The following is a 13,828-nucleotide window of genomic DNA, read 5'->3' as shown; positions in this document are numbered from 1 at the left end:
TTGTGTACCCACTAAGTTTTGAACTTGTGTCATGATCACCTCCGTTTTTCTCCAAAACTACCGAACAGAATTTATTTCTGCCTCAAAGGTAACCAACGCGTAAGATTCTGGATCAGCCAAAAAATTGAACACTTTTTTTTAATCAAGATCCTGATTAATCAGTGTGAAAGTTACATAAAGGTTTATTTACTTAACCATTATTCATGCAATTAAGTAAGATTAAAAATAGTTATTTGAATAAAGGACGCATTTATTTTGAGCATTTTAATATTTATATCAACATAGCATAAATTTAGGGATAGACTAAAAACATGTTAACTCTGAGCTAAAAAACATTAGTATGTGGTCATTCTAGAAAACATTGGAATGAATTTATAGCAACTCGATTAAAAGGTTAAAAATATTTTTTTGGTTTGTCAATTGATAAAAAAAAAATTATAATGAACAGTGTATGACCAAATTTGAATCATGAGGAACCAAATTCATTCATCCACTTCTCATATTTCTGCAAATCCTCACTGGAAACGCTTTTATTGTTTTTCATTAATGCTTCATGAAAATCTCTTGAGGTTACAGGCAAATCCAGTTCTTCCTTAGGAAGCTGTTTAATTTGATCTGCTCGCAAACCAAATATTTTTCGACGCATTGACATCATTGAAGCATCCCTACAAACATTTGTGATGTCAGCACCAGAAAAGCCATCCAATCTTTCTGCAATATCTGCCAAGTTCACCTAAAAATAATATAAAGTAAGAATGCTTTTCATTTCAATATATATCGATAATAACCTCTGGATCCAATTTAACCTCTCTCAAATTTATTCTTAAGAGAGCTTCTCTTCCTTCTAAGCTGGGAAGAGGTATATAAATTCGTTTTTCTAGTCTTCGCCTCAAAGCTTCATCTATATCCCAAGGGAAATTGGTTGCAGCTAACACCATAACAACCTTTCCTGGCTCCTCATTGTTAGCTGTGATCCCATCCATTTGAATCAGAAGTTCTGATTTGACTCTCCTAGATGCTTCATGCTCAGATTCAGATCCTCTGCGTGAACATAATGAATCAATTTCATCAATGAATATAGTACTAGGTGCATAAAATCTAGCCATTTCAAATAAGAGCCTGACCATTTTTTCTGATTCACCACGGTACTTCGATGTAAGTGTAGAAGAAGAGACATTAAAAAACGTTGTGCTACATTCTGTAGCCACAGCTTTTGCCAACATAGTTTTTCCTGTGCCAGGAGGACCAACCATAAGCACTCCTTTCCATGGACGACGTATTCCTAATAAAAAATATCTGATGAATTCATAGAATATCCAAAACTTGAAAATGAAAATATGTAATTACCAAATCTCTTCTAGCAATAATAAAAATCAAACACACCAGTGAAAAATTCTGGCATCAACATTGGCAACACAACTGCTTCTTCCAGGAGCCTCTTTGCTTCATGTAAATCTGCTATATCATCCCATTTTATATTGGGATTTTTCTGAACAATATCACGCTCTAATGTGTCAGCAAGTTCTCTATCCATACCATGACATTCAAATTTCTTCTCTTCTGGTTCATCTGTTTTTTCAGTTTTTACAACTGGTTCTTGATCTCGATCTCTATCTGATTTTGATGAGGATGGACGTTCATCTTTTTTAGTAACTTTAGTTTTCAGGATTTCAGATCTTCTGCTTGAAGTTGATGAGGAAACTACTCTTGAATCTCTCTTTTTCGTTTCCACTTTTTTTACATTAGATATTCTCGACTTTGAAGGTCCATTACCTCTGTGGAATTACATTTGCTTTAATAGAAATTAAAAATTAAGGTTTTCTAGAGACGAGAAACTCAGAAATTGCCTCTTAATAAATACCTAATATTACTGTACTCAACAGGTGTTGGTGGAGGCCACACATCTGGATCATCATCCCTAACAGGTTGTTCATCTCGACAAAGTCTTCTAGTTCCGATTGGTAGATCTCCTTTTGTTTTTAATCTGAAGTTCTGTAAAGTTTGATTTAATCTTTTCACTCCTTCATATTCCAGTGAAACTTTCTTTAGTGCCTTGAATGTATGACTATATCAAAAAAACAATTCATTTCAAATTAAGAATAATTATACCTCTTCCCATTCCGTTTTAGGTGATGGTTCAACAATTGTTCTCATGAACCGATTCAACATTTCTATAGCACCAATATAAAGAACTTCAGCATTTGAATAATTTCCAATCATAGTATTTTCTCGAGCCAGTGTAAGATTATCAGCAATCTCTCTAGGATTCATTTTTCAACTTGTTAAAGGTCTACAAACTGTTGATTTTATTTGTTTGAAATGTGACTTCTATGAGGCTAAAAATAAATATCCTGAGATTAAAAGTCATTAGATTGAATATTATTTGGATCAAATCATTATTAGCAGATTTCAATTGAATTCTAAAAGCTCAAATTATGTAGGATTCTAACATGCACAGACTACAGATGGTATCTGACAATTCACGCACAGGCAATCTGCTTTAGTGAGTTTTTTGAGGTTTATTGAAACAATATTTTAAATGTTATTGATTTTTTACACAATTTGTACTTTTTCAATAAACTATATCTGTAATCTGTGTTAACATGTGTTAAATCCGTAACTTTTGAATTGAATTTCACATTGTTTTTGTCATTGACATTTTGACAAGTAGAAGTCAAATTCATACTTTCTATTTACTAATAATAATATATTACTTATTTTTGTTTATAAGGAAAAGTGTTTGGTAGTTTTCGAATGTGAAATCGTATAATGAATGTTAATTCATTTTTTAATCATACTACAATTTGAATCAGTTTCAACCAGTATGGTTAATTCCCTACACCTGAAACGAAGTGGAACTTAGCAGATGTGATACTTTATCTTAGAATGGAAACCACAAGTTTTGAAATATGTATCTTTGAATAGAAACCACACTTTTTAAAATATTTTTAGCTTTGAATTCTGTTTAGTATGCTGAAGGTAGTTTGCCAAGGTCAGCCAATTGTGCTAGGTTAATGCTTCAGATATGGTTACTACACTGCTTATGTCCATAATTATTTCGAAATTTGGTAAAAATGTTGGGTTTCAAGAAGTACGAAAATAGCAATATATAGCTGAATAACATTTTTGATAATCGGATGTTTTTGTGCAAATACATTACAATTTTTGAAGCTATTTCACCAATTAGGTGATTGAAACTCATCTACCAATATGTTTGGAAGGAGGAATAATTTGAAATATAAAGTGGTAGAAAATGAAACTATCTACGAAGATGCAGACGATTTTGAGCCTGTCAAAAAAGATTCTACATCCTACAGCTTTGCACAAACATCTCTTTTCACTTTACTTCTTATAGTTGTCTATTATATTCCATCTATTGGTTTAACGTTTTATCAGCATTGGCTGTATGAGGTAACTTTTTTTCATCAATTTATGTATCAATATTAGTTAATATTTTATTTTTTAGACTATTCACTTTCCATTAACTACAGTTCTAATTCACCTTGTTGTAAAATTTGTATTAGCTCTATTTGTAAGGTTATTTTTGGAGCGCAAGCAAGTAAAAAAAAGAATTGTGTATGGATGGAAGGATTATGTGATTTCTTTTGGACCACCTGGAATTTCTAGTGGAATAGATGTAGGGTTTTCCAATTATGGTCTTGAACTGATTACAATTTCATTGTAAGTTAATCCGCTATTTTGTGAGAAAACATATGGTATTGCCGAGCACCAAAGATTCTTATTGTTTTTTTTTAAGAATTTCTTGAAAAATTTATGGAGTCCTCTTCAATGCCATAAACTTTATTCAGTAGTATTTGAACCATTTTGAAATATTTTCGATGATATCCATTTATCATGAATTACAGGTACACTATGACAAAATCAACCACAATTGTTTTTATTCTTATTTTCTGTATATTACTGAAGTTGGAGAAAAAAGTGAGTTTTGATAATATACATTTTTCTCATTATAACTTGTGTTTATTTTTTTTTAGTCTTGGAGCCTCTTTAGTATAGTTGTTATGATATCTATAGGTTTGATGTTGTTCACTTACAAATCTACTCAGTTCAACTTTCTTGGATTTTTACTAACATTGCTAGCTTCTGTTTGCTCAGGGATTAGATGGACTTTTGTTCAATTGCTTATGCAAAAACAAAAAATGGGTGTACAGAATCCAATTGACATGATGTATCATATGCAACCCTGGATGATTTTATCAGTATTGCCATTTGCGATTGCAATAGAAGGTAATAGGCTTTGAAACGAGATTGAATTTTCCAGATTTTGAGAAAGTCTAACATTACGTAGTATATTCAGTATTTTAACTTAAACAAATGCCTTATCTGTGTATGCTTTTTGGAGCATCTTGCATTTCTAAATATCCTTCTGAAAAAGCAGATATTTTGTCCTATTGGTATTAATGATACTGAAAATGTATAAAAAAAAGATAATTTAATTATTTATTCATTTCAGGGAATATGGTTATTGTTAATTGTCAGCTATTTTTATCTGATGGTTACAACACATTTCTATATGTTCTTTTCAAAATCGTAGCAGGTGCGTTTGTTGCATTTTTTATGGAAATTGGTGAAATGTTACTAGTCACTTACACTTCAAGTCTGACCTTGTCTGTAGCAGGAATTTTCAAAGTAAGTAGATTGTTTTCTTATAACATTTTTTCGTCTTACATAACAAGATTTTTCCCTATTTTTGCAATGTCTGTATACCGGATAATTAAATTTAATGGAAGAGGTGGACTTCTTCCTCAAAACCATTAACCTTTGATTCAAAACATTTTTTACTAAGATCTTTTCAAGATTTTCAACAGATTCAACTTAAAAAATTCACCCGGTATATTGAAATGAAAAAAAAAAAGAATTACAAACAAGTTTTTATAATTTTCATATGCTTCTTCGTTTCCTCAAAAAGTAATAAATGATATTGTGTTGAAGCATTATTTAATTCTGTTTTCTTTTCTTTTTTTTTTACTGGTCAAATGAATTTTGGAGGTACATATTTTAAAGACTCAGGTAACTTAAGATTACACAAGACTGATTTATGAATCCTATGATAACGTGTAATGTTAAAAGAAATTATTTCAGCCAAATCTCCAGAATTATCTAAATTGGAATAAGCTCATGACTTTATGTCAATGCTTTTTAATATATTTTCTGAACTATAGGATGCAGTTTCTTCTGAAACGATCCAATTTCCTGAATCTGAAGATATTTCTTGTTTTATTTCAGGAAGTATTTGTTCTGGGTCTTGCAATTTTATGGAATGGAGATCAGCTATCGCCTGTGAACTTAGCAGGCCTATTTCTTTGCCTGTGTGGTATTTCAAGCCACGTTATCCACAAATTGAGGGGGGATGGTAAGAAGACTCCAACTCGTCGTTATGTAGAGGATTCGGAACATCAAGAGCTAGACGGACTTGTTGATAAATTTTCAAACAATGATCTCACTAGCGAAAGTGATGAGGAAAAGAGCGACAGTCAAGTAATTTTTGACATTCTGAAGAATCGTGATCGGTAGTGTTCCTATGACGAACTGATTTTTCATATGTGAATGATGTTGGATTGCAGTAAAGTTTACATTTTTTGTTGTTAATATTGTATCTCCAGTTTGATCTTCAGAAAAATCTTTTCTTTTTGTTCGGTGAGTATTAGATCTCTATACCTAATCGCCATGTTCCGGTGATTACAACAATGAAGAATCATTTATTCTGCTTTTATATTATCGTTTTGAATGAATAAGGTTTGTAACCCTTAGTTTCTGTGATGTTTTCGAAGATAGTAAATATAGTTTTCTAATCTTTATATAATGAAAACTAATTGAAAGATTGTAAATCTTGATATTTAATGAAACACTAATCACAGTGGAGCTATAAGAAAATAGCCATTATTTGTACTGACTGAACCGCAATATCATTTCTGTTAGATGTTCTAGATTTTGATGAACTTTCAATATTCACAGTCGTAAGCTTTCACTACAATATTCAAAGGGTTTCTGATCATAGTAATTAACATGAAAAAATTTCACTAGTAACTATGATGCACGTTTTCAGAGATTTTATGGTTATAAATTTCTCAATTTCACTTGTGAATTCTTACCCCTGATGTCTCTGAGATTCATGTAATGTCCCAGAAACCTTGAATTACCATGTAGTAATAGTAGAATTTATTATATAAACTGCACATTTCCATTATTTTTGTTATGTATATTTTAGCACCTATATTTGTACTGAATATTCACTTATATGTGAATTTAGCACTTTGTCATGTTGTGATTCATTTTGATGGAAAATATTGATGATTACTTCACTTTGAAGAGAAAAATGGTTCGTAGTATTATTTGCTTATTGGTTTTGAAAGGTGGCTCTGAATTTGCAGAAATCGGGATATCAAAGAAAATTTTAAAAATTAATTTTTTTAGTCAATTTGTTCAGCTGAATTGTAAGATATATGTCCATTGTCCATTTATGTATTAGTTTTAAAGTATGCAAGTACCAGGTTTCTTAACCAAAATGAGCCATGATGATTTATAAATTTGCAAATTATTCCATAAGTGCCATACTGTTCTCCAAGAATTGAACTATTATGAACTGTAGACTTTTAACTTTGATTTTTTTATGAAGTATTGACAGATTCAAATATGTCGAAATGAGAATATTCATTCTCATAGTTTCTAAAAGAAAAATAATATTTCTGTTTGTAAGATCATTCATACAAACTGAAATGAAAATATCTCCACTAGTGTCATCAATCTGTTACAGCAATAAATAATTTATGATGTTAGTTTATTCACTCATGAAACATGATGTACGTAATGTTATTTTGAGTTGTTTCTACATTCAAATATATCCTGGTTTCACAGCAAGTTGTACGAATTCAACAGAATCAATATTAGACAGTTTTAACTTATTCTATATTATATTATGTGAATTTTTGAGTTATCGAACCGTACAGTTATATAAGTTAGCGATTCTGGTAGAATTCAGTGTTTCGATTATTAAGTGCAATTTGATTTATCAAACATTCCAATTATATGTTTTGCATAGTGCCAATTTGGCTGTGTGTATTCCAGTGATGTCAAGTTTTGATATGTTCTTGTTTTGTTATGTTTTCAGATAAATTCTTCACAGTGAAGGGTTTTGTTATTTTTTTTTATGAGATTTAAAAATAATTTATTGAATTATTGATGTTTTCGTTAATAATTTTCACTAATGTTCTTCGGCCTTGTTATGAAGTTATTTTTCATTTGTATAATATTGAAATCCCGAGGTTGTGAACTTGCTAGTGCTAGATTAAAATCAATAGATATCCATCAGTTAATCGCTTTGGTTTTTTTGTGGTTGTTCCTAAATATAGTATGTTCCTTCCAGTTTCTCCATTTTGATCTAAAACATTACCAACACTATCCCTATAATGTTTCCTTAGAAATTTCTATCAGAAGACTAAGTTATTTGAAAATATAAAAAATATACTATTTATTACATCCATTCATGTATTATTCATACCTGTTAAAGGGCGTATTTAGAAATATCCAGTATAGGGTAAGAAAAACAGAATTGGTAATAAAAAAATTTTTTTCGAGTAATTTGGTTCACACTTCGTTATTAAACCTCTTTTCCGCACATTATACAGGGTGTCTGGTGAGGAATGGGACAACGTTTAGGTGGTGATGAGGGATGTCTCAAGGAGTGAGAAAATCCCATTTGAAATCATCTGAGGTATATGATTCCTGATATACAGGGGGTTTTAGAAAAAAATGAGGAAATTTCAAATGACCATAATTCAGGAAATATAAGAGCTAATCCGATGATTTTTCGTATGAACAATGATAGAGTGAGTACGAATCTGTTTGAACGAAAAATTCGAAATAAAATCAGATCCGGACTCAGAAATTTTAGTTTTCAGATGATTTCAAATGGCATTTTCTCAATCCTTGAGACATCCCTCATCACCACCTAAACGTTGTCCCATTCCTCACCAGACACCCTGTAGATATGAGTTAACAATGTCGTCAACAAATTTTTTTTCGATAACCCACCCCAAGAAAAAAAATACATTTAGAAATGTTTTATAATAAATCAGTCAATAAATTGTCCACTAGCCATCTATCCGCATCTTACTGAACTAATTATTTCCGTCACCCAACACGCATAGAATCCTGTGATTGGAACCGCCTCTTCAAAACCGGTTCGAGCTACTCTTCCTAGATGGCACTATCGATCGCTAGCCGTTGTATATTACTCATTTTATTATAACTTTTTGCTTCAAGTAGCGAAAATTTGAAGTTCATTTGAATAACATTCAGAAGAAAGCATTTGCGAAACTTAATTGTCGATCCATATTCTTCCTTCTCATTTCTGATGTGAACCGTCCACGGAATTCCCAGCATACAACGAAATATCCACATCTCAAAGCTCTCCAGTCGGCGCAAAGTGTTTACCTTTAGTAGGTAAACACTGCGCCGACTGGAGAGCTTTCTTCTTCTTGCAGTGCATCTCCTATCGGAGGTTAGCTATCATCACAGCAATCCGGACCCTGTTGACTGCAGCCCTGAACGATTGAACACTACTACAGTTAAACCAGTCCCTCAGGTTCTTAAGCCAGGACATACGGGGGGGGAGAGCTTTGAGATGTGGATATTTCGACGTATGCTGAGAATTCCGTGGACGGATCACATCAGAAATGAAGAAGTTCTGAGAAGGATGAATATGGATCGGGAACTATTGGACATAATCAAGAAGAGAAAAACATCATATCTTGGGCACCTACTGAGGCATGAAAGATATAACTTCCTAAGAATCATAAGGTACTTTTGCGGTAATTCTAAAGGGGGCCACACACGGTTACCAGGCAGTTTGGGAAACCCTAATGGTGTAAACCAGGCATTTGTTTCGTCAATTCCAGATAGTCTGGTTGATCTGAGCGATACCATAAGATTCTATTCCCAAAATAGAAAAGAATCGCTGAACTCCTTGCTCAGTCTCAGAACAGTCTCGGAAATTGATGTGCTCAAAATCATTTCACAAATAAAATCCAAGGCGTGTGGTGTTGACGGCATCAATATCTATGTGCTGAATTTGTGCACTCCCTTTATCCTCCCATATATCACTCACCTCATAAATTATTGCATTACTAACTCGGTATACCCAACAGAATGGAAAAAAGCCTTAGTAATCCCCAAACCAAAAATAGCTTCTCCTAAAGACTACAGTGACCTGAGGCCTATAAGCATCTTACCTTGTCTGTCGAAAATACTGGAGAAAATAATTTATGAACAACTAATAAAACACATCACAAACAACAGTATTCTTCCTGAAACGCAATCCGGCTTTCGTAAATTTCACAATTGCTCTACTACACTTGCTGATATTACGGACGATATTCTTCGTGCTACTGATAGCAACAAACTCAGCCTACTTGTTTTCCTGGACTATAGCAGAGCCTTCGACACCCTCAATCGTCCACTATTACTAGCAATACTCCACTATATAGGCCTAGACGAAAACGTGGTTTCATTTTTCGACAGTTACTTTGATGGTAGAACTCAGAGAGTTATGATAGACGGGGAATTATCTGAAGAACTGTCAGTGACGAGAGGAGTTGCTCAGGGATCCATACTGGGAGCAATTCTATATGTAGTGTATACTTCTAGGCAGGCTGACTCTTTCAGCAGGTGCAAGGTCCATTTCTATGCCGATGATACACAAGTACTAATATCCTTCGACAAAGATGAAGCAAATGAGGCTTGTATTTTGTTGAACTCTGAGCTTGGAAAACTTGTTGAATATTCCTCACTGCACCACCTCCATCTCAATCACGAGAAGTGTGGTGCCTTACTTTTTGGTCCCAAAAACTACGTGGAACAAGTAAGCACGATTATAGACATAAAAATTAGAGATAAGAGTATAAAAATTGAAAACAGCAAACGTAACTTGGGACTCATATTGGACAGTAAACTCAGATTTGATGATCACATCTCGAGCTGCATACGTCGCGCCTATTTTAAGATGAGAATGCTGTACCGTTATCGTCATGATATACCACAGAAACAAAAAAAGTTACTATGTGACTCTCTTATTTTGTCTACATTTAACTTTGGGGACGTGGTGTATGGAGATTGCTTAACCGAAATTACTAAAAGTAGAGTTCAAAAAGTTCAAAACTCTTGTTTACGATTCATATATGGAATCAGAAAATATGAAAGGATCTCATACAAGCTGAGGGAGATAGGGTGGTTGAATATGAATTTCCGGAGAAAGCTACATTCGGCATGTTTCTACCATAATATCGTGATGAATAAACTACCTTGCTACCTTCATCGAAAAATAATCTATAGGACCGATGTTCACAATATTAATGTGAGAAATAAAGGTCTTATCACTCCACCCATTCATAAAACAAGTATTTTTGAGAGAAGCTTTACTTACAATATAGCCAAGATCTACAACTCTCTTCCTTTTAGCCTCAAGCTCCTAAATATAAAAAATTTCAAGGTGAGCGCTTTCCGATACTACCTCAATGAACAGAATAAAGAATGATTCTTTTTTGCTGTTTCCTAAGTCTCGTGTGTTTTTTTTCCTTTTTAAAATAGTGAACACAGAACGCCTTTAAGTAAATATGTAATTATGATTTTTCTTTTTTTTTTTGGTTGAGTTTGAGCAGGATATGCATGCGTGCATGACTGGACTCCGCCTTTTTTCACAATCAAGCTACAACCTGACTACTATATATCTTTGTACTTCTATTTGTGGAAATAAAGTTCATTATTATTATTATTATTATTATTATTATAATGGAAGGAAAGATTGAGGGTAGGCGGGGCCCCTGGTAGACGACAGATGACATGGTTGAGGAATATAAAAGAGTGGACTGGCCTAGATTTTCAGTCACTGATAAGGAAGGCACAATCAAGAGAAGAGTTTGCGGAAGTCATCGCCAACCTTCGATAGAAGACGGCACCTAAAGAAGAAGAATGCTTTCAACTTATGGAACTTCCCTATTTCTCTACTCTTTTAAGTTAAACATCTTCGGATGTTTCTCATGAGTTGAATTCTCACTACCTACCTCCTTCATAGTTTGAGGGCCATCCTTTACAGGAATGTCATTTCTTTTTAATTAAAAAATAATTTTTGATTTTCCCCCGTATGCGGATTGAAAATAATTCTTAGATGGAAACTTTTTCGGTCAACCCACATTTCGAATATTTTGTCGAATCCGAGACGAGTGATCGCAGCGCCAAATTTTCAGTTCATTTTGTCCAACTTTTGCGGAAAAAGACCATTAATAATATAATTAATAATGACATTCCAATTTCTTAGTAGAATCGATAATCCAATACGAAATAACTTCATGTTCCGAAATAATATCGAAATCCACCACAAAAAAAACAGTTCAAAAATTCGAGAAATTTCCTAGGTTTAGACCCATGAAATTTTTAAGGCTTCAATTTAGTAGGCAATTCTTGCTCAGCCATTTTCCGCAAAAGTGGGACAAAATGAACTGCAAATTTGGCGCTGCGATCGCTTGTTCTTGGACATAATAATCGGAATGTGGAATATGTGGGTTGACCGAAAAGTTTTCATCTAAAAATAATTATTTATTCATATACGGGGGTCGACCAAAAGTAATTTTTTAACGGCTGTGTGTTTATAAATTAAATTGATTTCATGGCATTCAGACAATTTTTCAATTCTGAAAAAAGAACCTCCTCGAACTGAAATCAATTTCAGTTATTTTTTGATTTAGAAAGAATTATGACGATCATGAAGGATGTCCCCCACACCTATGAAGGTGGTGGTAAAGAAAGATAATCTCCAAGGATATTCAGAACCTGGTGCAGAAGGAAGACATTTCAGAGAATAATTTTAAGTAAAGTGTTAAGTTAAGTTGTACCATTTGGGCAGCGAGAAGTATAACCATGATCTTCGCTTTCTAAAATTATTACGCAGTATTCTAACTGATTAATTTCGAAACTACACTACTTCAATCTAAAGGTAATTATGTACTGAGTAATATATAATACAGAGCCATCGCTTCTAAACGGATATTATGGTGACTAAATTTCTTTTGGAGTTCTTTCTAAAAAATTTCCATCACACATATTTGACGTTTTTAGGGAATTCCATGATGGTCATTCATTGTGATCATAGTTGTCTAGAAATTGGAGTCTGATTCTAGAAATTCTCAAATTTTCTGATGAATTTTTTCTCTTTTAATAATAGGTCACTATTCACTATGTATTTCGACACATGGGATTGACTCCTCACTTGCCATTTTTTCTGGGGAATATAGAATTGTAGAAATGTTAGGTATTAAGGAAATAAATCTCATTCAGGATGAAACGAATTTATTAAAAAAATTATATAAATAGGTATTCCTATATAACGGGGTTTTTAAAATGGAGCTTGAAGTCACATAAAAGTGAATCAGAGTCGAATTAAAGTTTGCTGAATGAATAACAATGACACATTTAAAATTTTCTGAATCAATTCAAAATGGTTCATACTAAGAGGACAAAACAACTGTGAAATGATGAGTTATAACTTCAGAATTAGATTCAAAATAATTATTCTGACGAGGTTAATACTTTTTTTTCGAATGGAATTGACCAGATTAATGAGAAGTTCGTCAATTGGGCAATTCCCATTCTCCATATTGCTTTTGCTGCATTATTAGAAATGGGTATCGAAAAATAAATTTGAAGAACCAAAATAAACATTTCTAACTCTTGCAAAAGCATTATAAGGAAGGTAGGTATATATTTTCGAAGCGAATGCTGAAGAGATTCGTTGTCCAGCATAATATTCAAGGTATGAGCAATTAAAAACTTATTACTAACAAAAAAATATTTACAATTAAAAATAAAAATATGAGATAAATATATTTATATATATATATGAAGCGAGGAATATAGAGTTAGAAATATTCATATCTTTGGTATGTACATGATAATAAAAACGAAAAATTTAAAATAGGATTTGAAAGCCTAAATTTTGAATAGTGTTTATACATCTACTTTGAAAGGAGAACCGGGAATATGGTCATCACCCCACTTGACGATGATTAGATAATCTCCTCTTTCTCTTACGAGGTAGTTCACGTTATACTGATTGCGACCTTGATGTTTGATGAACACCTCCTCACATGGTCCTTTTGGTCCGTGAACACCCACAAACAGAATATTTGTGCCTGAAAAGCAAAATTTACATTATGGCTTATGCTTGTAGAATATGTAATATAAGTATTCTAACTGACAAAGAAACTGCAACACCCAGATTGGTAAAACATAAATAGTATAGCAAGGAGTAAATGATTGAAGTTTGGAGATAAAACGAAGATTTTACAATTTTTTTTAATAAATTTGTTATTAATGTGTTTGTCCACAGCGATTATCTAAACACTCCCCAACACGTCTCGGCATTGATGGCAATAAGATGGTCTATTTCTTCTTGAGAGATACTATTCCAAGTTACCTGTACTTCATGTCTCAGAGCTGCCAAAGTCCATGGAGGCTGAGGAAAATTTTCAAGTTCCACCCATCATGTCCCAAACATGCTCTATGGGCGAAAGATCGGGGGATCTGGGAGGCCATGGCAAAAGATTCATATTGGTCGCTTCGAAAAAACTTAAACTAACTCTGGCAACATGAGGTCGGGTATTATCTTACTGTAATATTGGATTCTCGAGCCAGTTTAGGTGAGGGAAAACATATGGCTCTACTATTTCTTCGAGGTAACGCACTTCAAATAAAGACTAAAGGTGACCCACTTGCATGTGCAATAGCACCTCATACCATAACGCCTACTGTACGGTGT

At 33.1% G+C, this 13,828-nt stretch overlaps 3 protein-coding genes across 8 annotated transcripts in view; 1 reads left to right on the top strand and 2 right to left on the bottom strand.

Moving 5' to 3' along the window:
- Positions 1-249: 249 nt before the first annotated feature.
- LOC123686277 (katanin p60 ATPase-containing subunit A-like 1) lies at positions 250-2,628 on the bottom strand. The gene is made up of 6 exons (XM_045626310.1): positions 2,489-2,628; positions 2,110-2,336; positions 1,862-2,052; positions 1,384-1,775; positions 789-1,282; positions 250-733 (listed from the first exon to the last, which is right to left on the bottom strand). The coding sequence occupies exons 2-6, from the start codon at positions 2,269-2,271 to the stop codon at positions 467-469; spliced, it is 1,506 nt and encodes a 501-aa protein (XP_045482266.1). The 5' UTR covers positions 2,272-2,336; positions 2,489-2,628; the 3' UTR covers positions 250-466.
- A 46-nt stretch (positions 2,629-2,674) lies between these two features.
- On the top strand, positions 2,675-7,335 carry LOC123686278 (solute carrier family 35 member C2). Its single transcript, XM_045626311.1, has 6 exons — positions 2,675-3,411; positions 3,467-3,681; positions 3,867-3,939; positions 3,996-4,248; positions 4,475-4,650; positions 5,248-7,335. Exons 1-6 carry the CDS (start codon positions 3,211-3,213, stop codon positions 5,533-5,535), a joined length of 1,206 nt encoding a protein of 401 aa, XP_045482267.1. The 5' UTR covers positions 2,675-3,210; the 3' UTR covers positions 5,536-7,335.
- A 5,008-nt stretch (positions 7,336-12,343) lies between these two features.
- The window catches only part of LOC123686274 (filamin-A), a 47,983-nt gene continuing 46,498 nt past the window's right edge, over positions 12,344-13,828 (bottom strand). For all 6 annotated transcript variants that reach the window (XM_045626302.1, XM_045626305.1, XM_045626306.1 and 3 more), the window contains one exon: positions 12,344-13,202. In XM_045626302.1, coding sequence (XP_045482258.1) covers positions 13,018-13,202 — 185 coding nt within the window. In that variant the 3' untranslated portion in view covers positions 12,344-13,017. The remainder of the gene's footprint in view (positions 13,203-13,828) is intronic.

The sequence above is a fragment of the Harmonia axyridis genome, chromosome X (genome assembly GCF_914767665.1).
Source record: "Harmonia axyridis chromosome X, icHarAxyr1.1, whole genome shotgun sequence".
Lineage (NCBI taxonomy): Eukaryota > Metazoa > Arthropoda > Insecta > Coleoptera > Coccinellidae > Harmonia > Harmonia axyridis.
This window is presented reverse-complemented; position numbering and strand designations above follow the sequence as displayed.

What these genes read in the sequence shown, in the direction of transcription:
- LOC123686277 (XM_045626310.1), bottom strand. Translation starts at nt 2,271, where the DNA reads ATGAATCCTAGAGAGATTGCTGATAATCTTACACTGGCTCGAGAAAAT. An exon ending in CTAAAACGGAATGGGAAGAG is followed by an intron (nt 2,053 to 2,109) that starts GTATAATTATTC and finishes CATACATTCAAG; the next exon opens with GCACTAAAGAAAGTTTCACT. An exon ending in AGGTTAAATTGGATCCAGAG is followed by an intron (nt 734 to 788) that starts GTTATTATCGAT and finishes TATTATTTTTAG; the next exon opens with GTGAACTTGGCAGATATTGC.
- LOC123686278 (XM_045626311.1), top strand. Translation starts at nt 3,211, where the DNA reads ATGTTTGGAAGGAGGAATAATTTGAAATATAAAGTGGTAGAAAATGAA. An exon ending in TACTGAAGTTGGAGAAAAAA is followed by an intron (nt 3,940 to 3,995) that starts GTGAGTTTTGAT and finishes ATTTTTTTTTAG; the next exon opens with TCTTGGAGCCTCTTTAGTAT. An exon ending in ATTTGCGATTGCAATAGAAG is followed by an intron (nt 4,249 to 4,474) that starts GTAATAGGCTTT and finishes TATTCATTTCAG; the next exon opens with GGAATATGGTTATTGTTAAT.